This window comes from Delphinus delphis, chromosome 11, assembly GCF_949987515.2.
Source record: "Delphinus delphis chromosome 11, mDelDel1.2, whole genome shotgun sequence".
In the NCBI taxonomy this organism is placed as follows: domain Eukaryota; kingdom Metazoa; phylum Chordata; class Mammalia; order Artiodactyla; family Delphinidae; genus Delphinus; species Delphinus delphis.
In genome coordinates, this window is record NC_082693.1 from 86,479,812 (window position 1) to 86,506,048 (window position 26,237).

Here is a 26,237-nt window from a genome sequence, read left to right on the forward strand (position 1 = left end):
TGGGGTAGCCGTGGCCTTGTTAACAGCCTCTATTTTACTTGACCTATTACCTAGACAAGAGCAAAGCTTGATGCTTCCCTTGTAAAATGTTGGCACTGGGAGCTTTACAAGAATGCACACCATAAGAGGACATCTCCACGCTGAATCAGTTTGCAAACTTGAAGCCCAAATCCTTGTGCATTACTCCATCAGAGTATTGTGTAAAGAGTTGAAGGCTGGAGTACATTTCAGTGATTATCCACTGTGTTCTCACTCCACTAAACTTCTTGAGGACAGGGACCGTGTCTTTATATTCTCATAAGAGCCTTTCACATAGTAGATACTTAGTAGGTAGTTGCTAATGGTTGAATGTATGAATGAATTGAAGGTAGGGGGAAAGTGAAAAGGAACAGATTCCCCACTCTTGTTGGATTGATTTTACCCAGGTTTTAATCTGTATATTATATATGTGTATATATGTTACAGTATAATCAACGTGCTACTTTTGAAAATGAAAACCACACTTGATTAGTAAGTTCCTGTGAATGCAGACCGCTAGGTAAAATGTCAACAAGTCTTTGTGCTGTTGCATTTTTGCAAACAATTATGGATAATGTTCATTGACAGAAGTGGTTTCCAACTTGCAGTGATCTGAAACATAGCAGATTTTAAAGGTCTGTTCACTCTTAGGGGGCTTTGACTAGTACATCACTATATGAAACTGAAAAAAGTCCTCCTGGGTCTCGATGACCTTTCACTTGTAGTGAGGAGTTTATCTTGCTAGTTTTCCTTTTCCAGATGGCTTTTAATCCAAGGGTAAAACCTTCTGATTAGCCTAGATTCCCTTGATATTCCCTTCTCTTACAGCTTCATTAGATTTATTGAAAAGATTGGGGGGAAAAAAAGCAAACAAAAAAATAGGTAATGTAAACTTTAACAGAGTAATGGGAGGAATAACATAGGACGCTTAACTGAACATAATTTTTATTTCCTTTAAGTATAATTTTTTTATTAAATAATAAATGCACATGGCTTAAAAAAGTCAAATAGTACAAAAAAGGGCGGCTTGTACTAAAAAACATAAGTCCTTGCCTTTCTTCCAATTCTGCTTCCTAGAAGCAATTTCGTCTCATCTTCATCTTTGTATTTCTAAATAATATTCTTAAGCAGCCCTATATTGATTCATCCATTTTAGATGTCACCTGCTGATCTCCCATTGTGACAGGTAGGAGGACCGAGCACTTTGCTACCTCTCTTTCCTGCTCCCAAGCTCCATTCCCTCATAGATTTATCATAATTTTGAGTTACTTAATTATTTAGATTGTATAGTTTGACTACATAAATATTGTTCATTCCCAAACCAAGTAATTGTTGAGTATATTTCCTTTGCTATGTAACTTTATTTTTTCAGAAGTTAATAATTATCTCATTTAAAGTTTTTGCTTTATTTTCTTTATTCTCCTTACCATTCTTCTATACCGTCAACAGCCTCTCAGCACAATCTTCCACGTGATCAGTAGTCTGTTAGGATCATTTTTTCCCCAGATGATTTCTTTCATAGCACTCTGACTCTTCCTCCTCCAAACTGTGGCGGTTATATACTTTGAGCCAGACCTTCCCAGCCAACGTTTTAAGAATCGTAATAGGTGGACTGAGAGATTAATCCTTGTAACCCTCAGGAATGCAGAGCAGAGCCTGGGGCAGCCAAGGCCCTGAGCAGCTCATCTTGTGTGCCCTAAAATGTTTTCCAAAAAGGTTGGGAAGCACTCTGTGTTAGTTTGCTAGGACTGCCAAAATAAAATGCCACAGACTGGGTGGCTTACACAATAGAAATTTATTGTCTCTCAGTTCTGGAGGCCAGAAATGTAAGATCAAGGTGTCATCAGGGTTGCTTTCTTTTAAGGGCTCTCTCCTTGGCTTGTAGATGGATGGCTGTCTTCTTCTGTGTCTTCACATCATCTTCCCTCTGTACATGTCTGTATCCACATTTCCCCTTTTTATAAGGACATTAGTCATCCTGGATTAGGGCCCACCCTAATGACCTCATTTTAACCTGATTGCCTCTTTAAAGACCCTGTCTCCCAATAGGGTCACGTTCTGAGGTACTCCAGGAGTTAGGACTCCAACATATGAATTTTCGGGCACACAGTCCACAACGCACTCTAAGTCTGCCGAATGGTAGTCATTTATGAAATTCCCATTTGAGCCCCTGTTTCTTGGCTCTTCCCATGTCACTTTTCTCTCCAGCCCACCCCCACCCCCATAGCGGGGTAGTCCGTCCGTTACGTTGCCGAGAAAGTGTGCATGGAAAGTAAATTTTTTGAGCTCATGTATGTCTGAACATGTTCTGTCATCATACCTGATGTATACTTTGGTTGAATATAGAATTCTAGATTTTAAAATTCTTCTCCCTAAGGATTTTGATCGCATTGCTACATTATCGTCTGGATTCCATGCTACTTATCTGAATTGTAATGTCATTCTTCCTGATCGTTGTGTGTATGCTCTGTTTCTCTCTGTTTTCCTCCTTCCATCCTTCTCTCTTTCCTCACCCCACCCTGCTCTCTGGAAGCTTTTACTATCTTCTTCTTGTCTTGAATTCTGAAATTCCATAGACCCTTTTTTCATTCCTTGCCCTTGGAAATCAGGCACCCTCTTATTCTGGAAGTTCAAGTTCCTTCAATTCTTGGACATTTTCTTATATTTCTTGTTGGTAATTTCTTCTTCATCATTTTCTCTGTGTCCTTTCTGGGTTTCCTATTAGTTAGATATTGGATCTTCCAGATTGATGCTCTAGTTTTCTTACCTTTTCTCCCCCCACTCTCCATTCTTTTCTCTTATTTTTCTTTCTAGGCGATTTGATCGATTTTATTTTCCAGATTTTTTTTAACCTACCTATTATATTTTTAATTTCTAATTACAATTTTAAATTTAATTTGCACTCCTCCTTTTTACAACAACAGGTATATATGTATATATTTTTAGTTTTCTTTTAGCTTTACTTTTTTGGTTGTTTTGTTTTTTGTTTTTCTTCTGTTTCTAATTTTGTCTCCGTTTCTAGAGAGATTTTTTTCCCTCCTATGTGTTTTAGGGTCTGGTTGTTGTGGTTGGAAGCTTTCCTTTAATGTCTGCTGCCTCCTTGAACTTTGAAAGCTCTGTGTCCCAGGGACAGAACTTGTTGACTGGTGGCTGTCATTGTAGGTTGATCAGGCAGCGAACCATTCAGTTTCTACATAGTAGGATCTTTCTAGCTACTGCCTGAAGGTTGCAGCTGGGAATGAGGGTGGGTGCAGTGCTTAAGGCTATCAGCTGACCTTCTGGAAGCCAGATAGGGGCAGGGGGCTGCAGCCCCTGGTTCAGTGCACAGACTTCCACTTTATTCCTCTGTATCAGGCCAGCCCCTCACCCCACCCTCCACTGTAATTGCTACCTGTGGATCATGGGTCATTGTGGTTCAGTTTCTCGGGTAAGTTTTGGGGTAGAAGGGTAGTTTCTTGGCTGTATGGGGTGGAGAATAGAAACTCGGGTTCTGATGATTTCTTATACAGACATATATTTCTACAGATGTTTATTAAGTATCTCCTAAGTGTCTGGTACTATTCTAGGCCCTGGTGATAAGCAGTAAACAAAACAGACAAAATCCCAGCCCTTGTGGGGCCTACATTCTTGTGGGCAAGAGAGATAATGTTAAGTGCTGAGAAGACAAAAAAAAAAAAAAAAGATAGGGGAGCAGAATAGGAAGCATGTGGGGCAGGAGTGGTTAGTCCTGAAGTTTGAGGTAAAGTGGTCGAGGAGCAGCACCTCATTGAAAAGATGACTTTGAGGAAAGCCCTGAGAGCAGTTAAGGGAGCAGACCCTCTCAGGTGGACGAGCAGTGGAGGGAAAAGGAAGGTCTGAGGCTGCAGCCAGCCTGGAGTGCTCGAGGCCTGGCCACGAGGCCAGTGTGGCCGGAGCGGAGGGAGTCAGAGGTGAAGCCTCGATGGTCACTCTGTGAACTTCGGGTTTTACTCTGAGGGAGAGGGACGCCCCTGGAGGGGCCTGAGCAGATGAGAAATATGATAGGGCGAGTGAAGGAGCAGTGATAGCAGTTAAAAGGCTGTTTTAAGAGCCCAGGTGGTGAGTGGGAAAAGCCTGGTGGCGGGGGAAGTGGTGAGAAGGGATCAGTCCAGACACATTTTTAATGCGGAGCCCACTGGAACTGCTGATGGATGGGGGCCTTTGAGTCGGTCCTGCTGCCCTCAGCCCCACACCTCATCCCCCTTTTGCCAGCACTTTGTGCTATTTCCTGAGCCTTCCCGGGAGTGGCAGTGAGGGCTGAGTCAGCTCACTTCCTCGTGCCTCTGCTGCAGGTACTTAGGTTTATTTTTCTCCTTCTCTCAAGTCACTTACTGTTCTTTCCTCTATTCGTCAGCTTTCAAAATTCTCTCTTGTCCATTCTTTTTCCTTATAGGTTTCTACCTTAATTTTGTCAACTCTCCTGTTTGGAGAAGGAGTTTTGATAAGGAGTTTGAGAAGGAGTAGAGATAAACATGTGTTTCCTCTGCCCTGTTTACTGGAAATCCATATGTCCATTATTCGAGAATTTTCAACACAAGAATGCTTAGTGTGCCTGGTTGTTTTCTCTGCAGTTTATAGAACTGAAGTTAAAATTATTTTAATAAAAGGTGAGGAGGGTTTTTAGAGCACCAACCTTTTGTCTGCTGACCAGAGCCTTGCCTCCAAGGTACCTTGTTTTGGGTTTTTTTTTGTTTGTTTTTTTTTGGTTGTTCTAATCATTTCTAAGATTTAAAACTAAGTTAAAAATGTTTAAAGTTCACACACTCAGAATTATGACATAAATGCTAACAATTATCAGAAGAGTATTAACCACATTTTGTCAACTCTTAATTATCTGAGAATAGCTTATCTTTTCCCTGGATTATTATTGTAACTAAGGTCTACCATTTTGATCCTTTCCTTGAATGTCACCCATCTGAAGTCAGAGGCATGACAGTAACAGAAGCCTATTTTTTCAAGTTCTTTTCATTTATATATAAATTGTAAAGATTCAAAAATAGCAATGGTTTTAAAATATTTGTATATGTTGTTGTTAAATATCAGAATACCTTGTTTGCTAACTTTAAGTATATTTTACATTTATCGAGGATAGGAAACATGCCCTACTAATTTATTTAACCCCCCCAAGCCCCCATCACAGCACTCTGCATATTATATGGTATTCACTCAATGTGTCTGTGGAATAATTAAATATCTTAAATGTACAGGTATAACAAGACAAAATCTTCCCTCCCCAAATTAGTATAACTTATTCTTCCTAGTAAATATCAGAAATGGAATGTCTCATCTTTATCCAGACTGGTACTAGGGCTTTCATCACCCTAGATTCATAGCTCCCCAGTCCAACTGGCCAACTGGCCACACAAGCCCACTGAAGCTTTTCCAACCAAAATAGCTAAATGCATATGCCACCCATATGTGCACCCTGGGCTTCAGTGGGAATCTGCCTTGACAGCCCAAAGAAATCTATTTGGTCATATTTAAGTCACTGCCATGGGCTCAAAACCGCGTTGGGCTCTCTAGGAGGTAGAAAGGAAACTCAACCCTTGGCTAATGCCCCTAAGGAGTTGGCAAAAAGATGAATACAAAGGATTACATATAGTTAAATAGTAAACTATATGGTGAAGACCATTCATGAGAGAGAAGTTGAGAGCTTATTGTAGATAGGGACAAAATCTCAGAGTTTAAAAAGACCTTTTAGAAGTCTAGTCCAAATCCATCTTCCCCAGTATAAGAATTTCTTTTAGATTAGTTTTGGCAGATGGTTTTCCACTTCGCACATGAGCTGTGGAGGAGGGCCCTTGCTGCTTTCTGAGGCAGCCGTTCTGTGGTGGCACCGTTCCGATGGTTATATTGAGCCTGAGTGCGCTTTCCTGTAATGTATACGCGTTAGCCCTGCCCTGCCTTGTGGGCTTACTGAATGGGCACATTTCTCCTTTTCTTCATGGCCACCTCTGTTCAGCGTTCAAAGAAAGCCTTCAGGTTGAGAAAAAGTATAGCAAAAAGGTAGAGGTCCTGAGCGCTAAGTGAGCAATTTTATCCCTTTGAAATGGAGACGGTTTCCTAGGAGTTGTTACTGGGATTAAACAAAATGATGTGTGTAAAGCAGGGAGCACAGCGCCTGGAGCACCGCCAGCAGTCAGTAAAGGTAACTGCTGGTAGGTCTGTCCCCTGTCTTCTCTTGCAGGCTGGGCAGGAAAGGAAGGCAGGCTGGGTGGGGTCTGGACTTGGAAGGCTGTGATGAAGATTTTTTTTCCTGTGAAAGAAAAAATGGGGAGCAACAGTAAAGGGCAAATCAGTGCAACGTGTTGACCGACAGGAATAAAGAGAGCCAAGGAGAGGAAGGAGGCCACAGTGACTGGTTTTAAGCCTGGAAATGAGGGCACCGATCACAAAGCAACTCTGTGTCTTGTTGAACTTGAGATGATGGAGGATCATCTCAAGTGCTTATATTATTAATTAATTGATCCATTTCTGGAGCTTTCACTATGTACCAGGCACTGTTCTAGATACTGGGAATACAGTGGTAAATACTGACAGGGTCTCTGCTTTCCTGGGGTTTATGTTTTCTTAGGGAAGGAAACAGATGGAAAAGAAGTAAATAAAAACACAAACACAGTAATTTAAGATAGTGATAAGTGCTGCAGATGAAGGCTGATGTGAAAGAGTGACTGGTTTGCGGGGAGAGGGGGTGTACTGTGGATTGATGGTCAGGGATGGCCTCTTGCACAAAGCGACATTTGAGCTGAGACCTGGAGGATGAAAAGGAGCCAGAGAAGCAAGGGTCTGGGAGAGTGAAGTTCAACAGCCCCGAGGTATCAGTGAGCTTGGCATAGTCAGGGAACAGACATAAGGCCAGTCTGGCCAGGCATGTGCCTGAGGAGGAACATGGTTTGAGATAGTGAGAGAAAAAGGATGAGGCACGTACTACAGGGCCTTGTGGCCGAAGGAAAGGAGTTTGGACTTCATACTAAATATGTTGGGAACCAATAGGCCTGTTGGATGGTGAGTGTAAGCAAAGGAGGACAAGATCTAATTACTATTTTAAGAAATCACCCTGGATTCCATATGGAGAGCAGACTGGAGGGGAAGAGAGAGGGAAGCAGGGAGACTGTGGCAGTGGTCCAGGGAGGAGAGGACGGTGGCTTGGACAAGGGCAGTAGCAGTGGAAAATTGGAGAGAAGTGATGGATTCTGGATATGTTCTGGAATTAGAGCCAACAGGACTTGCTGATGGCAGAGATGTTGGAGGAGGAAAAGACAGGAACTGAGGGTGAGTTCTGTGGCCTGAGCAACTGGCAGGGCTATTTACCAAGAAGGGGAGGACTGGAGAAGGAATGGTTTTTTTGGAGTTAGGCAAGGGCAGGGGTTGAGATTTTGGCCCTCAGGTTCGAGATGCCCATTAGACTCCAAGTGAAGAGGTTGAGTAGGCATTTGGGTATAGAGTCGGGAGCTCCAGGGAGAGGTTAGGACTAGAGATAAAATTTGGGAGTCACCTGCATTTATAGTATTTACCTTTTGTGTATTAATAGTTTATAAGCATTTTCATCTATATTCCATCCTTTAACCTTTACAATTCTAGTTGATGTTGTTATTTCTACTATACAGAATAGGAGATTGAGAGTTGTGAGTAGCTTGCTTGCCTACTACAGCTTAGTGTTGGCAGAGTCAGGATTCAAATCCAGATTTTTGATTCCAAGTGCATTGCCCATTCTGTTAATTCCAGTTGAGGTGTTTCTTTTCTCTTTTGATATCCCATTACCACTCTGCCCCCAAGGTTGCCATATTTCCTGAGATTTCCCCTTGGGAAAGACACAACCTTTCCTTGGGACAGAATTCTAACATTTCTTAATATTATATTTAATATTAGTAATTTAAATATTAATTCTAATATTTCCTTAATGAGACACAAAATTCCCTTTCTTCCTGGATAAGCAGCTTCACATAGCACTCCTGCCACGACTCCAGGGGAAGCAGTATCCTCACATACCTTGTTTTAGAAATGTCTGCCAAACCCCCATATTAAGATGTACTCCTAACACAGAGCTGTGTTTCCAGGTATTCCTGTCTTTCTAAAATCACCTCATTGTAAAACACTGTCCCCACTCCCTTCTTTAATTGGCCCTCTGGTCAGGCTTGGTAGCTTTGGTTAAAATCCCATATCTATCAAGAATTTGAGCATAAATAAGAGGAAGTAAATTTTTGAGTTCTCCACTTTTCCCATTCTCCTGATTCATCTGGCTAGATGTGATACTTAGAGCCAGAAGAGGAGGGGTACTTGAGGGGAGTGGCTTGGACAGTGCTGGCGGGGAGCTGATTTGGAACATTCACATGCAGCAGGCACAGCTGGCGGCGTCTATATGGAGCCGTGCAGCAACCCAGCCCTAAGCGTGGGACCCAAAGATGAGCTGGATGAGGCCTGAAAGAGTTGGATGCCAGCAAGTAAAAATGTGAATGAGACGGAGAACAGTCCACAGTGTCGGTTATGCTATTGTGGTTGTCATGAAATGAGCTGATGAAAATTTCATGTGTCTCACCGTGACTCCTACAGTGATTTCTTTCAGTTTGGGTCTAGATATACACCAGCATAAGTGCAGTAGTTAGTTGAACTTAGTTTTTACTCTTGAAATATAGAATTGTTTGGAAATTATATATATAGGTAACATCTGCAAGCTGACACACGTGTGTTCTCTATGAGAAAATATAAAGATTGTTCTGATGTAGGTCATCTTTATGCCCATCTCTTTTTGCCCCTTCCACTTAGAGCATTGAATTTGTTATTCTCAGTGTTCAGAAAGCGATGTGGCCCTGCAGATGTCCTGATTTTTGTCTTTTGTTAAAAGTTTACTGTGACAAAGCTGTTATTAGGAATTCTTTTTGTATATGCATACTACGTAGATGGCATTTCTGTACCTAATGCCTCTCAAAATATCCTCTCTAACAATTAAAGGAGACTTGAAAATTTAGTTTCACGGAACATGAGCGTCTCTCCTGCTCAAGCCTGTTCACTTCAAAGGTGGTAGGATAATTAGTAGCTAAATGAAATAAATGTGAAGAGGAAGCTAAACAGCAGTAGCTATGTGTTCTATGTTATAAAAGCTCAGCGAGAAGATTGAAGAGGCCACAGTAAGTGGGTGATCTGGGGCAGGAGAGTCAGTACTAAGTAGTTGGGAATCAGCATCAGTGCTGTGTACTAAGCAAAGCTTGAATGTAATCGATCAGACAGAGAAGCCCCACTGGAGAAGTGAAAGTGTTTGATCAGTAGCTGTTAAAAATGTGACAGACCCAGTAAACAGCAGCATTTTCTGTGACCTGAGTAATGGAGGAGGACCAAGCAGAGAGAGCCAAGCGTGGAGGAAGGAGAAACTATTCCGTAAGGAAGAGGGTGTCACAATTAACATGAAGACTCCTCCAGCCTGAAAAGCAGGTGATATTCATTCACAGCACACTTTTTAGATAAGGGAATTCCAACACAGTTTTCCAATGAGAAATTCGAAGAATTTTAATGAAGTACATTCGTCCTCTGGGTCTTTGTGAGGTCCGTTGCGCATCTCATCAGTAAATGCACAGTGAATCAGCTCCCCCTCAAAGGAGCTGGCCTTTGGTCAAGAATCTCGAGAACAGCTCATCCTTTAGTAGTATGCAAAATATTGGAAAAGGTGAGATGATTTGGTAATAACCTGTACACCAAAGTTATGAAATTGTTGTATGTTTGTTTACCAAGGAAGGAAAGTTTAGTTTTGTTTTAAATTCGGGTGGTGGTGGGAAAATATTAGAACCCCAAAGTCTTGATCTCCTTTCCCAAGTGTTCTAGACTTCTAGGTACTTCAGAGTGAAGCCATGACTTACATAATAGATGCATAATGATGCTCCACAGGGGAAAAGAGAGCAGAGATGGGTCTGGAATGTTCTTCGTGTTTTCTCTTCACATTCTTCCTTGATCAGCTTTATAGATAAGAGTTAAAGATAGGAAGACACATTCACACAGAATGCTGATTGGAGTCATGTTTGGAACTAGAATTCTTATTAAAATCAAAATAAGTTATGTAAGCCTCTTGAACTTTGGCATAAGTTCTATATGAAGGAAACTCGTCAAAGGCAAACACTTTTATCTTGAGCCTTGCTTTCTATGACGGTTAGTGCGTTTATTAGAAGGGTGAGCAGATTCCCTGCTCAGTTGGGTTTTTTGTTTGTTTGTTTTATTTTTTAATCCTTTAACAAAAATTATCTGTCAGCCTAAGGAATTCCCCAAGTTAAATTTCATTTCATTGCTCAGGAAACCAAATTATTATATTTCCAGATTTCCTCTTACTTTTGCTGCCATTCACAATGAGGGAGGAAAAAGTGGACTCCTTTGATGTAGGGGGAAAAAAGGCAATATATCACTTCTCTGAAAGAACATTTCTCAGTCTCTCATGTGAAAAAGGATTAGCACCTCCAACAAAGGTCCTGTAGATCACAGAATCGGCAGCAATACCAAACAGTATTCCAAAGGAGAGGAAAAACTGTATTTGAGCAAGAGTGTTTGTCCTGGCAAACAGAAGCTTTTTAATAACTGCAAATCTGAGATAACGGTATACACTCCTCAGTATCGCCCCCTAAATCCTCAGACAGCTAGTTTAAGTGGAGTGAAGTCAAACTTCGTTTTAAAATAGAAATATAGTCTTACTAAATGCAGTTTTTTCACAGTATTGGTTCATAAGGATTATGCATTTATGGGTAACATTGTTTGGAAGGTTCGTCTTTGGCCCTCTCTTGTTCAACAAAAGTTTCATTATAAGGTCACTTGCCTCCATTTTGCATTAATAAAAGTTATTCAGCAACCTGTTAAATTAATTTATTGAGATATTAACTGAATGTTTATTAGAAGAAAAAAAAGTCTACCCTGACTTTCCAACACATTAAAGAATCTTTATACAGTAGGTATGAAGAGGCTGTGGGAAGTAAGAAAATATTAATTTGTGTGTGGCAGAAAAGCCAAGAGGAAAGTTTGTTTGTTAAACAAGGCTGGGCAAAACCTTTGCCTTTTCCAGACCTTCACTTGTTATTTCCATTCTCTATATTATGTTCTCTAAAATTGAGAGAATGAAAAGACTCTGATTTAAAGTAATAATAATAACACCTTGTACTCATGTAGCACTTGAGACTGTCTAAAATCCCCTCTGCTAGTCTGAGGCTTCAAAGTCTGGATGTCTTTGGCTCCCTACTTTGCTTGATCCTGCTTGAATGAAAGACTCCAAGTGGGAGGGGAGAAGGGGGCCGATGGAGCTAACAGTGTGAGCCCCAAGATAAGGTATATGATGCCAGACAATCCTTCAGAGTTTTGTTCCAAAAAGAAGTTCTGGCAACTCTTACTTTAATGTTTGAAATCAAGATTATTTTGTCCACATAGACACCTCGAGAAGATTTTATTTTAGTTTTTTTAAGAACAAATTTTGGTCTTCGGTAGCTAGCCAGTAACCCTCTGACCTTTCAGTAAATATCCAAGTAAAGCCTTGAAATTAGGGTGTTTAGTGTTTTATGGCCCAGAATAAAAATCTCCAATTCTGTTTCCAAATAGTATAGCCTCAACACATTTTATTAAGCTCTTGACACATTCAGCCATGTGTATTTTGTAAAGTTCCTATGGTTATTGTTTTACAATAGCTGCTTCCAGAAGCATTGTAAGGGTTTCAATTAATCAGCCCTTTGTGTGCTTCAGACTATGCAAATTTATCACATCAAACCATTCAACTGCTCATGGGAAAGCCGTGTAAAAACTGTATTGTCTTCTAGCGCCTCCTCTCATTTAGAGTGATGTTTTAATAAGAAAGCTAATCAAGTTTTCTTATGCATTATTTATCTGTTAACATGTAAGGAAGAGCTGAATTAAAATTATGTCAACCGGGATATGGCAAGTGATGTGATAGATCTGGAAGCGACTCAGCAACAGAACAAAGCTAATATGATTCAACAGTTTTTGTCTCCTCCCCTCCCCCTTGGGATTATTTAAGGTGGTGGTGTGAGAATAAAAGAAGGTTAATTCAATAACTGGAAAGGGGGAAAGGAAGAAAGGAGCAACCACCTGTGTTAGCCTTCACGTTTTGATTTAGAGACTTACATTTCTGAATATGTAAAGGCTTATCGAGATGCGTTTGTTCAAAGTAGAAACATTTCTTATTTAACACGAACAGTCGAACTTGAAAGCATTCCTCCTGCTTCTTCGGCCCTGTTTACCACCATATGAGCAGCAAGCTACTCTGCCCTGGAAATCCGCAGCCCAGGTCCTGTGAAGCTCTGACGTTATTAGGAGACACCATCCTGATCGTGTGAAATGATCTGAACCCAGCGGAGTGAGCGGCTTTTCGGTCTCTTCAGCCACAGTTAGTGAAACTGCATCTGCCCCTTCCATTCATTAAGTTGGTCTCCTTTGCGTTGCTAGTTTGCTTCCTGCTGAGAGTAATTAGGTTTCTTATATAATAATAATTCCTTGTATTTAGATGCCGCCTTTCTCTGAGGACCTTAAAGTACCTCTCAGACATTAGCTCATCTGTTCTTCTAACACAATTGCCTCATGAGATAGGTGCTAATTATTCCCATTCCAAAGACCAAACAGCTAAGGCTCACCAGAAAGTGGTGCTTTATCCCCAAGGTAACAATATCAGTTGAACAGCACAGAGACAAATGAAGGTCACCCAATTCCAGGATGTCCCACCCTACACAGGTCTGAGTGTCCAAGGGGTGATGAGCCCATTATAGATCGCGTCCCCCCGGCCCCCATTTATGAACCTCATTAATACCGGGCATTAATACAGTGCTCACTCCTTCACCAAACACCAACCCTCTTCTTGCACTAGGACTGATAGAGAAGCATCGGAGCATCATTTCACCTTTGCTTAGTGACAGAGTGTTAAACTGTGCAGAAAAAGAAAAGTTTGGTCTAACTGGTACTCACAGAAAGTAGGCAGTTTAGACTCTGACTAGTGTTATTTCATCAGGACATACTGCCTGATTTGCTCTGCATCTCTTAGAGCATTAGAACCTGGTAAGCTGAACTATCCAGGTGTTTTCATGGTCAGTATTCAGTTAGGCTCCTCTGCGTGGGACACCTCTCGAGTGGACTCAAGTCTCTGAACCTCTTCTTTTCCCCCGCCTCCGTCACAGCATTTGTCACGCAGCTTATTAACTGAGGGCATCGAGGGAAATGATTCTCTTTTCTCACTCAGAAGAGGAAGAATGAAAATATATATCAACCTGAGAGTGATAAATTTAATCCAAAAGTGGTTACGTAGAAGGTAGACTTGCTAAATAAAAATTTTTTAAATTAAAAAGTGAAGCAGATTGTTGATTCTAAGGGGAGACCTGGCTATCAACAAAAGAGAAAACCCTTTGCTAGCTCGTTCTCAACACGTTAAAGTCACACCAAAAACAGATCTCAGATTAAAGATGTTATTACAGTTGTCTTTTGCCAGTTGTTACTTGCTTTCCTGTCTTTATATGGTAATATAATGCTTTAGTTTTCTTCCTTATCTTTTTTCTCACGTTCTTACCTTTTTTTTTTTCCTATTTGGATTGAGATGGATCCGTTACACTAAGACTAGTTTTAAAAAAAAAGTCCACAAATGACTTTTGAACAAGTGAATTGCTGTTTACAATTAGAAATACTTTCTAAGAGTGATTTGTCAGATTAACTGGACTTTTGCTGGGTATTCTTTAAATGATTTACGTGTTCTGCGAGGCCACAGAAATAGAAATAACAAATTGGTGTAAGAGCCTCCAGTGTAGGGGCCGTGACACAGAGAACTGTGGCAGTGGATCCCCAGATCTGCCTTTCCTGTGTGGCTTGGCGGTGAGCTTTGTGGCTTCCTGAGACTCCCTAAATTCTTTACCTTTACAACTTGAAATTAAGATTGACGGTGATGGAGTAATATTTTAATGACTGGGTATCTGTAGAACCTTTCTGCTCTAACTTTCTGTGTTCCAGTTTTTCCTTGTTGTCTGTTTTCATTTGTTAAAAGTTCAGTAGTGTAATCTGTGGTCTAATTCCCATTTGGCCCCTATGAGGGCATTAAGTGTTCCCGGTCCTGTTAAACTGGTGTATTTGCAATTCACTGCCAGGAGGTTGTGCTATAAACAATGGAGTCGAGACACCAGCATGAGCCGGGGGATGAAATTTTATTTTAAAATCTGAAATGCTGTGTAAGCATTTAAGGTATGAATCAGTAATTGTTTCACAACAGCTTCCATTAGATATGGTTTATTTGTAGTCCATCCCCTTTTCAAGGATCCAGGGGAGTGTTAACACGCTGAAGCGTACTGCATATCATTTACATTTTAAAACCAGTGTTAAAGGAAACTAACTATAACTTCTAAGAGTTCTAAATATTGGAAGAGATTTTTATGCCTCTGTCCCTGGAGAAACCAGAGTTTTAATTTTTCATTTGAAAAATAAGAAAAAAACCTTCCTGCTTTAATTAAGGATTTGAATAATTCTGAAACAGAAATACCTTTAAAAAGAGAAAGAGAAGTCTGGTTCTAAGATTGAGAACTCTCTTCCCCCCACCAAATGAATTCAGTAAAATACAAACTTTAAAAAATCATTTGTCTAATTTGAGATTCGAGATCATCAAATTCTGTCTAAATATTTTGTTTTAACTTCTAAGCTCATTATGGTTTCTTTGTGTTAACTTGTATTAAAATCTGTCAGCTATGACTGGTCTCATAAGCACAGTCAGCGGACCAGAATAAGTTAATTATTTACTTGTGTCACTAGTGCTCTTCATCTAATGAAATGCACAGCTGTGTTAGATCTGCAGTTGGATGTGTAGCTTCCATTGTTCCACAAGTCAGCAGAGGGTAGAAGCCGCAATGATGGAGAGCCCTCAGTTCTTTCTGCTGTTCTGGCTTTCTGTGTCGATTTCATGGATCTTTTATCATTCACTTTCACACAAAACAAACAACACAGGCCTGTCTGCTATGGGAACCATCTTGGCATATAAAAGGGTTTTCAGAGCCTAAAGTAATTTTAAGTTAGCTAAGATTTAATTTTTGGCTTACAGGTGCCCTTGATTCAGATGTGGCCAAAGCCATTCCTATAATGGAATGAAAAAAATCTGTAAGTGACTTACATAACCAATGTATTTTTAAACTGCAGTGGCAGAAAAGGGCTGATAAGAAAATAACTTCCCAAGAAAGGAATCTCTATACCAAATATTAATCAGATTTCAAGAAGAGTTATTGGAGATTCAGATTTCAGGGGAGGGAGCATTGCTTACATTTTAATAACAAAATGAAGTTAAATTTGCTTGATTAAACTTGTCAGCTGAGACTGAGAACACAAAATGCAAATCATCCCACTCCTTACCCTCCCCCAATATGAGTGTGTCCTGCTTCCGCAGGGGGTTTCTGTACCTCCTGCACCTCACTCCCACCTTCTCTCGTCGGGGGTGAACAGGCAGCTTCCTCTTGAGCAGACGCCAGCATCCCCCTGTGAACTGCTGCTGAAGGGGTGCCGAGGCTTTTCTTCAGTTTTGTTTTTAAGGGATGTAGCTGAACCTTCCACCTCCTCACCAGCTAAAGTGACATTCTCACCCAAGCACGTCCCAGGGACTGGCCTCTTTAGGAATTGCTGTTTTTAACATTTTGTTCACTGCTAAACAATGTTGTTGTCGGTTGCACCTAGATTTACAGTTTGATGTCTTTCAGAGTAGATTTCCCAGTAGCCCCAGTGTTTTGTCAGATAATTTCAGTGTGGACAAAGATGGATTTTTGGAGGGGAGAAAGGAGGGTCACAGACTCTGCTTGATTTGAATTCTAACACATTGTAGCTGAATTTGAAATAAAGTGAACTGAATGTTTCTGGGCTTAATGTAGGAAAGCATATGTTCTTTATAATAAACAATAAAATTTCAACCAAAAAGGCATGCTCTAGGATTCAACTTCATAAACCGAGTTACCATATCGTTCATAGCCACTGGAAATCTGAACATTGATAACCGATGTTAAATAGGCAGATGGCACTCTTTCTCTTTAGACTTCAGGTCTTGGTGATTATAACATGCACAAAAATTTTATTTTAAAAAAGATTGAGTAATTATGTAGAAATCAAACTGAGGAAAGAAACATTTCTTTGAGAATAGTTTCTTTTCAATAGGTGCAGATGGTTGATAACTTTGTATACAAAGGAAAAGAAAGTTCATGTTAAGAAATATAAAAGCATTTTTTTTCCTGGTCCAGTGCCATTGTACACTAGTTTTCTAATTCTGAATTAAGTAGCTTGTGGTGAACAATCTAAAACTGTACCCGTATAGTCGTTCTACCAAGAAAGAAATCAGAGGAATTTAAAACTATTTAAGCAATAAGATCCCTTACAGGTTAGAATAATATTTAGGGAGTAATAAAGTACAACTAACTTAAGAGACCGTCAGTAGAGTGCAGAGAGCTGGTGGGGTTTGGTTTGGTTTTCGTTCTTACAATTTCATTTCTGATTCCAGCCTTTTCTTCCAAGAGTAATTTGGCATTTGATTTTCTTGTTCAACTCTACAACTTCGATCAGAGGTCACTTTTCTAGCATGCCATAAGCTATAGGAATTACAGTTCCCTAGGGCAGCTTAGGCTCGGCCAGGGGAGCCCTGGCAGAAACCAGCCCACCAGCCAGGGCTCGGCAGCCAGTAGGTAGACCTGTCAGTGCATCAGCCACTCACAAGGACTCCTTGTCCCACGTTTTAAAACCACAGTCTAAACACATCCCTTGCCCAGTCAGTTCTGGTGATCAGAGAACTCGCATTCCTGTGCTGTGGGTACGTTAGGTAGCAGATCACAGACTGGCTGACAAGGAGCGAGATTGCCGCTGACTTGCAGTGTCAGGAACGACGATGGGGCTGGGGCGTGGGGAAGCCACTGCTCTCCCCTGTCTGGGGCAAGAGAGGCCGGGCAGGCGGCCTGACGGCACGTTGTGTGTCGTGCCAGAAGGCCAACCCGCAGGCTGCAGTGCCTTTCCGCAAGGACAGTCGTTTTTGAACTGTTCGTGTAGCAGGATTGTTGGAAGTTGCTTTTATTACTCTTGATGGAGACCACGGAGAAGGTTTGAGAGCAGTGGAAATAGAGACGGCAGCAGGGAGATCCCAATTAAGTACTGTGTTCTTCCTTTCTGCCGGTTGGCTCTACGTGGCATGAAATCTTCTCTCCCCCAGGTGTTTGTGGCTTGATCGTCCCTCAGGAAGACATGCCATTTTGTGATTCTGGCATCTGTCCGGACATCATAATGAACCCCCATGGCTTCCCATCTCGAATGACGGTCAGTACGGGTTTTTTTGTTTTGTTTTGTTTTTCTGTTTTAGGAAGGAATGTTATCTTTTTTAAAAAAAAATAAATGTATTAATTTATTTTTAGGTGCGCTGGGTTTTTGTTGCAGCGCACGGGCTTCTCATTGCGGTGGCCTCTCATTGCGGAGCACGGGCTCTAGGCACACGGGCTTCAGCAGTCGTGGCACACGGGCTCAGTAGTTGTGGCGCACAGGCTCAGCAGCCAAAGTGCACAGGCTTAGTTGCTCTGCGGCATGTGGGATCCTCCGGGAGCGGGGCTCGAACCCGTGTCCCCTGCATTGGCAGGAGGACTCACAGCCACTGCGCCACCAGGGAAGCCCAGTTAGTACGGTTTTCAGAGGCGCTGCCTTTAAGGAAAAAGGCAGGCAGTTGGTTTGTAGTGAGTGGAGGAGATGGGGCCCTGAAACTGATTTTCGGAAAGGGCCCTTTTACCTCTTGCCAAATAAATAGGTCCCTAGACCCTGACAGTGGGGGGCTAATCTCCTCTACAGAGGGGGTGTGGAGAGGTCTGGGCTTCCCTTCGAGAGCAGTCTTCTGAGTGATGAACTCACCCCTCAACAGAAGAACCCCATGTATCAATGTATCTCCCTTTCTGTGGTTACCATTCTGTCATCCTGGCTCCGACACTTAGCAGCTGTGGGACTTCAAAGTTGCTTAACCCCTCTGTTTCCTCAGATGTAAACTGAAGGAGGTAATAGTACCTATCCCATCGGGGTCTTGGAGGCATAAACTTAGGTCACAGTAAGAGAGGATAAATATTTGCTACTACTGATTTATCACTCTTATTAATAGTAGTAGTCTTATAATCTTTTGGAAGAAACAGGCCAGAGCTAAATAAACAGACAGAATTCCTAAACCACAAGAAGGTGCTCACTTAATTTGTTCACATCCCACAGGTGGGAAAGTTAATAGAGCTGTTGGCGGGCAAGGCCGGCGTGTTAGACGGCAGATTCCACTACGGCACTGCGTTTGGAGGCAGTAAAGTGAAGGATGTGTGTGAGGACCTTGTTCGCCACGGTTATAACTACTTGGGGAAAGACTATGTTACCTCTGGCATCACAGGGTGAGTATGTGTTTAGACGTCTTAAAGGAAAATTACGATTTTATTAAAGTAAAAGTATGATTTTATTAAAGTAAAAGGATAAAAGTAAAAATGTGATAAAGCATAAGAGCCCTTAAGATATACGGCTTTACTCCTTTAAGAAATCTGATACAAGAAAATCCAGATTTATGGTGGACGTCACAGCTAAGCTATGGTGGTAGTGATTTTGCGGTATGTGTGTATCACATCAACACGTTGTACACCTTACATGATGTTATTTGTCAATTATATCTCCGTGAAACTGGGGGAGGGGAGAAAAGAAAGTCCAAATTTAGAAAACTAATAAACTAAGGAGTGCCCTTGTGCCGATAAGGCTCCCATTTAAAAAGTAGAAAGATCTTACTTACCAAAATAGGATTTCTGCACAGCTTTTAAAGAACACATCAGTTGTCTATAATACAAAATCTCTTAACTGTTGGCCTTTCTCTGCACTACTGTGATGAATATCAGGTACTTAGTGCTCTGACAGGTAGCCTGAGGCGTAACATTTGCGTGTTCATTCACCAATGACGTGTTAAATACCTAACATGTGCTAGGTACTAAGTATGTAACAGTGAACAAAATAGACGTGGTCCCTGACCTATGGGGCTGACCACTGAGATTTGTTACTAGACATTAAAAAATAAGACAAAAAGTAACTTCTCAGCAGGGCCTACCCTGACTACTTACTTTAAAACCACAACTCAGTGTTGCCCATTTCCTGCTGTATTTTTCTCTGTAGCATTCATCATTATCAAGTAATGTAATAATACCATATAATATCACCATCTGTCTCTCCAATGGGAATGTAACCTACATGAGAGCAGGGCTTGTCTGTTTTGTTTACTGTTTTATTTCCAGTGTCTAGCACAGAGCCTGACATACAGCAGGCACTCCATAAATGTTTGTTGAATAAAGGAATGAAAACAAATCAACACAAGTACAAATAGCTCTCACCAAAATGAAACCAAAGAATAGGTTAGAAGACCCCTGTGAGGAGGTGGCTATTTCAGTGGAGATACGAAGGATGAGAAGAGACATTTGGAGAGTGTTTCGTGCAGGGGAGAAGTGTGTTGAACACCTTACAAGGGGCAGAGCTTCGGAAGTTCAGGGAAGTGGAAGAGGCAGCGGCTGCAGCCTGAGGGGAGGCTGGAAAGCAGCCTGAAGGGAGACACAGCAGAGCGCTGGGTCTTCCTGGTTCGCTGGAGAAACAGATGTCCCTGAGGTTACCCTGAATGATCAGGTTTTCAAACTTGACTCACACATGGTTTTAAAGGATCAAATCAGTTGCTTAAATTAAGACCCACTTACATATTTTATGCCAGATAAAACTCTGGGACATAGCAGTTATACCGTTCTTCTGAGGTTTCAAACTGCTTGAGCACAAGTGAAACTCAGCGTGGAAGCATGTGTGAAAACACAGAGCTTGATGTTAGTGCTGCAAATAGACTATCCAGATATGATGAAAATGGCCAAAATCTGTATCTGTTAAAATTATTGCCTGCTTTCTCAAATGACCTATCTAGACTGTAATAATGTGGATTTCTTTAGGTGTATCATAGTTGAGTTGTTACAGGAAATCGCATTACAGGGCAAGAGTGATGGTCCATTTCAAAAATGATTCAGTGAAGTAACTAAGGTCCATTTCAAAAACAGTTATCACTGCTAAACTGATCATTTTAGTCTTTGCTTCTCATCCAGAAATAATGCAGTAGTTGACCAGAAAGTATGCAAATCCAGTGAATCAATTGGCGGACCTTCTGAACGTAATTTTACTGGAAGATTTGGATGGGTTGTGCTCTGCTTCCTATGGACAGCTGTAGGCTCTGTCTGCACCACTTTCCCCAGTGCCCCCAGCCAATAAGTGTTTTCATTTCTTTGCCATTCATCTCAGTTGTAAAGTTTGAGAAACACTACTTTAGCTTGTTAGTTGAAAGTTTCATAAAGGGCTTAAAACCATATTCACCCACCAGCTTTCATCCCTTGTCACATTTTCGAGCATAGCTAGGAGGAAAAATGGCATCTGGCTTTATTCAGTTAATGATAGAATGGCATTAGGTGACAGAGTTCTAGAAATTCTACTGTGAGCAGCCATACAGTGGAGGAATTAGAATCATTTATTATTAAAGCTGGAAAGAACTTTAGTCTGACCCCCTTCTTGTACAACTAAGAAAACTGAGATAAAGAGGTCTTTATCTCAGGGACTTTATGCAGGGACTTCCCTGGAGGCGCAGTTAAGAATCTGCCTGCCAATGCAGGAGACACGGGTTCAACCCCTGGTTTGGGAAGATCCCACATGCCTCGGAGCAGCCAAGCCCGTGCGCCACAACTACTGAGCCTGTGCTCTAGAGCCTGCAAGCCACAACTACTGAGCCCATGCACCACAACTACTGAAGCCCGTGCACCTTGAGCCCGTGCTCCGCAACCAGAGAAGCCACCGCAATGAGAAGCCTGTGCACCGCAACGAAGAGTAGCCGCCACTCGCCGCAACTAGAGAAAGCCCATGCGCATCAACGAAGACCCAACGTAGCCAAAGATAAATAAATAAAAATAAATTTATATTAAAAAAAAAAAGCTTTCCACTGTCAAAGCACTTAAATATTCACTCTCTTTTTAAACTCTTACTACGGATTTTCTAAAGGCTCATGAGTCAGCTCTGTGACAGACGTTTACTGAGTATCTGTTGTGTGCCAGGCAGGGTCATTAGTGCAGGGGCCACACTGACAAGGAGATGAAGTGCTTATTCTGCGGCATTTACTTCTTCTGGGGAAAACAGGGGATAATTAGAGAAATAACAAATGTGTACTTTAATAGCAAACGGTGACAAGTGCTCTGAAGAACATAAAACCAACGTGAGAGTTGAGACTGCACTGGCACTGTGATGCTGGGGTGGGAGGAAGGCACCTCTAGAGAATGTGATTGGGGCGCACCTCTCGGAGGAGGTGAAGGGTTTGGCAGGGCCATGTGAATACCTGGTGGAAGAATGTTTCAGGCAGAGCTGACAGTAAGCGCAAAGGCCCTGGGGCAGGTGGGCTTGCTACATTTGAGGAACAATGAAGAGGCCAGTGCTGCTGGAGTAGAATGAGCGGTGAGGAAGGGGAATAGCAAATGAGTCAGGTGGACAGGAGCCAGGTTGTGTTAGACCTTGTGGCCGTGATACAATATTTGGGTGATGCAGAGTCTGAATGTAATGGGAAACCATTGGGAATTTAGAGCAGAAAAATGACCTGCTATGATTTATGATTTAGAAGGAATCACTCTGGCTTGTTGTGTGAAGAATAGATTGTTGAGGGATAAGAGTGGAAGCAAGGAGGCCAACTGGAGGATTGTCTGCAGTAGTCCAGGCAAGAAAGGATGGTGACCTGACGAGGGTGGCAGCAGTGAAGGAGGGACTGTCTTGTTCACACTGTCTCACAACCTGTTTAAATTTTTTTCACTATTTTTTTAATTGAATGAACAATTCTTTAAATTCTATGGTAGTTTACAGTTTTAAAAAGTTTCACACATGATTTCATATAATCCCATAATAACCCTTTTTTCCTACCCCTCATATTGCCCTTACCCCTTCCCTTTCCCCGCTGGTAACCACTAGTTTGTTCTCTATATCTGTGAGTCTTCTTCTTTTTTGTTTTATTCACTAATTTGTTGTATTTTTTAGATTCCACATTAAGTGATATCATCCAGTGTTTGTCTTTGTCTGACTTATTTCACTTAGCATAATGCCCTCCAAGTCCATCCATGTTGCTGCAGATGGCAAAATTTCATTCTCTTTTATGGCTGAGTAGTATTCCATTGTGTGTGTGTGTGTGTGTGTGGTGTATGTGTGTGTGTGTGCGTGTATATGTGTATATATATATATATATATATACACACACACACACACACATACACCACATATCCATTCATCTGTTGATGGACACTTAGATTGCTTCCATACCTTGGCAATTGTAAATAATTTTAAAATTTGTATGGAAACACAAAAGACCCCAAATAGCCAAAAAAATCTTGAGAAAGAAGAACAGAGCTGGAGGAATCGTGCTCCCTGACTTCAGCCTATACTACAAAGCTGCCATAATCAAAACATTATGGTACTGGCACAAAAACAGACACACAGATCAATGGAACAGGGTAGAAAGCCCAGAAATAAATCTACACACTTATGGTTAATTAATCTATGACAGAGGAGGCAAGAATATACAGTGGAGAAAAGACAGTCTGTTCAGTAAGTGGTGCTGGGGAAACTGGATAGCTACATAAAAAAGAATGAAATTAGAACATTCTTTAACACATACAAAAATAAACTCAAAAAAAAACCTCAATGGATCAAAAACTTAAATGTAAGACTAGATACTATAAAACTTCTAGAGGAAACATAGGCAAAACACTCTTTGACATAAATTGCAGCAATATTTTTTTGAATTCGTCTTCTAAAGCAAACAAAAGCAAAAATAAACAAATGGGACCTAATTAAACTGAAAAGCTTTTGCACAGCAAAATAAACCATCAACAAAATGAAAAGAAAACCTACTGAATGGGAGAAGATATTTGCAAATGATATGACCGATAAGGGGTTAATATCCAAAACATAAAAACAACTCATACAACTCAACATCAAAAAAAGCAAAAACCCGATTTAAAAATGGGCAGAACTGAATAGACATTTCTCCGAAGAGCACATGCAGATGGCCACCAGGCACATGAAAAGATGCTCAACATCGCTAATCATTAGGGAAATGCAAATCAAAACTACAGTGAGAATCACCTCACACCTGTCAGAATGGCTGTCATCAAAAAGAACACAAATAACAAATGTTGACGAGGATGTAGAGAAAAGGGAACCCTCATACACTGTTGGTGGGAATGTAAATTGGTGCAGCCACTGTGGAAAACAGTACGGAGGTTTCTCGAAAAACTAAAAATAGAATTACCATATGACCCAGCAATTCTACTCCTGGGTGTATATCCAAAAAAAAAAAAAACACTAATTCGAAAAGATACTGCACCCCAATGTTCATAAATTTTTATTTCTTAATTGAACAATGCATCTGTTATTGCATCCATGGTACTTTTATATTTTCAGTTCTAGCATATTTGTTCACTGCAGACTGAAAATCACTCTCTTCCATTCATTCAGTCATAAACTTGTTCATAAACAGATAAGGGCCTGCCAGTGATGAGTCCTAGAAAAGGCTGTCTCTTGTTAGCCCAAACTTAGTTTCTTAACCTAAAACGCTGACCTTCCTTGCAGTGAACCCTTGGAAGCATACATCTATTTTGGCCCCGTGTACTATCAGAAACTGAAACACATGGTGCTCGACAAGATGCATGCCCGGGCACGGGGACCACGAGCTGTCCTTACCAGGTAAGAGAAAAGCATTTATAATGCGGTTAAGTCTACCTTGCATTTCTCGGATATAGCAATAGGCAGATGTCAAAATTTGGGGTGTTAGGCATCAAAAATCACATACGTCTGATTAAAATGAAAAAATAGCAACCAATTAAAAATCAATTCATAGGTGCAAGAGCAAGCCCACCGTAGGTCTTGCCAGTAGTCTCCTAACAGAGTCATTTGCATTTATGCACCAGTTTAAATATGGTCCTGTTTTACAAGGTTCAAATATAGGAATGTAGGTACACTTTACATGAACACATATCGATACACCTGCATGCTCCCATGTGTACACAGAAAACACATACATACGTTATTTGGTAGCGAGGCCACAACTGTCATTTTTTAAAACTGTTACTGGAGCATAAGGCACCTGTACTTGCATGCTTATTAGAATAAGCTCTGGGAGGTTAAGGTCCACATGTGCCCTTTCACCAGTGTGTCCTCAATTCCAAGCACAATGTCTGTGTGTTGATGAATGGGTACAGTTGTTGGGAAAGGGAATTATAAATACTAGGTTTCACATGTTCTTAGTACTACATCTTCCATTTGGAGAAGCAGGGTCTAGGGCAGTGGTTCTCACCCAGGGGCGATTGTGCCTCCCAGGGGACATTTGACAATGTCTGCAGACATTTTGGGATGTCACAACTGGCGGGTGGCGAGGAAGCTACTGGCATCCAGTGGGTGGAGACCAGGGATGCTGCTGAACATCCTACAATGCACAGGCCAGTTCTCACCACAGAGACTTGCCCGGCTCAATCTGGCAGTAGTGCCGAGGTTGCCAGAGAGGGTGGGCCTGGGGAGACAGACAGACATGGATGTGAACTCATCTTCACCTTATACCACTTCCACCAGCCTTGGACACATCACTTAGCTCCTCTCAGCTTCAGTTTTTCCCGTATATTAAGTGGAGACAGTAATTCCCACTTGGTAGCATGCTGGTGAATGTCAGATGTTTTAAAATAGAATGTATACCGTGCCAATTCATGGGAGAGGCTCAACACATATCCAGTTCCCTGCCCACTCTGACCTGGCAATGCAACTTTCCCCTGAATGCTGTCCCCTCCAGAACTTCCATTTCAGTTACAACATCCAAAAACTATTTCAGGGAATTCTCCGGTGGTTAGGACTCTGCGCTTCCACTGCCTAGGGCCTGGGTTCGATCCCTAGTCTGGGAACTAAGATCCCACAAGCCGTGCGGCACGGCCAAAAAAAAGCAACAAAAACAAAAAAAATACTATTTCAGAGTAACATATTTCAAAATATGTTTCCTGTTTTTTGCCTTGTTGTGTAAAAAACGTTGCTGCTTTAGAATTACTTTTGTGTATTCCATATGAATCTGCCTGGAGTGTATTTGTAGTCTGTGATCTCAGTTGGTTAAAATCCAAGTTTTGGGTTCTGCCCACATGTGATCAGACCCCCTTCACTTGTCCAGTGACCACAGGTGTAGGGATGCCCCCGACTCCCACCCTAGATCAAAACATAGATATCGTGCTCAGTTATGAAGTGGCTACTATAATGTGTTCATTTAGACCTATTTGTAAGTTTTTCATAGGTAGATTTTCTTTCAACAAATAATCTACGATTTGATTTCCCATTGTAACTTTCAACAACAGAAGGTAACATTTCAGCATGGGCTGGTGTACACTGTGTTTACCTTCTTAACTCTTTGGGAAACTGGAGGCAACAACAAAGATTAAAAATGCTACGGAATGAAGCAAACAAGAGGTTTACAGTCCACCCCTGCTCAGACTACCTCTAAGGACTGTCACTCCAAAATCAACCAGCCAGGGAGCTTGCTTTTTTCTTTTTCTCTTTCTTTTCTTTACTTTTTTTTTTTTTTTTTTAATAATTTCTGTCATCAGTACCTAGGTGGGATCTAGGTGGGTTTGCCTGAGTTGTTTCAGAATCCCCTAATTTTACCTACATCTCTGGGTCTTAGATTCCTAACCTTTTAAAGTATTCTCAAGCCCAGCAGATACATAAACCACAGGGAGTCCATTCAGGGGTCTAATAGCTTCCCAGTTCTCATACAAGAAGCAACGACCTGAATGGGACACACAGAACTTTCCCAGTCTCTGGGGAACCTCCCATCTGGCTCAGGTACTCCATCCTTCCAGATGATTCCTGATCTATTCCAAATTTTATAAAACTCTCTTTGCTTCTTTCCATGCTCAATTTATTTCTTAATAGTAAAGCTCTTCCCTGGAGCCCTGGCAATAACAATTGGGGACCCACGTTTCTCCCATAGTGCATTCTGCTTAGTTTTTCTGCCTTTAAATAACAGAGAACTGAGACATCTTTGAAGGTACCCAAAAGACATTCTACCCTGATTTGAGGACTATACTGTGCTAATAATGATGAAAGTGATGGTAATAGTAATACTAGCACTGCTGTTTTATATGATTATATATTAATTTATTATTATA

The 26,237-nt window shown here is 41.3% G+C and overlaps 1 protein-coding gene across 1 annotated transcript in view; it reads left to right on the forward strand.

The window, feature by feature from the left end:
• Positions 1-26,237, forward strand: part of POLR3B (RNA polymerase III subunit B) — a 115,141-nt gene that overhangs the window by 83,122 nt on the left and 5,782 nt on the right. The window contains exons 24-26 of the mRNA XM_060025536.1: positions 17,207-17,310; positions 18,235-18,401; positions 23,668-23,781. Of these exons, the coding sequence (XP_059881519.1) occupies positions 17,207-17,310; positions 18,235-18,401; positions 23,668-23,781 (385 nt within the window). The remainder of the gene's footprint in view (positions 1-17,206; positions 17,311-18,234; positions 18,402-23,667; positions 23,782-26,237) is intronic.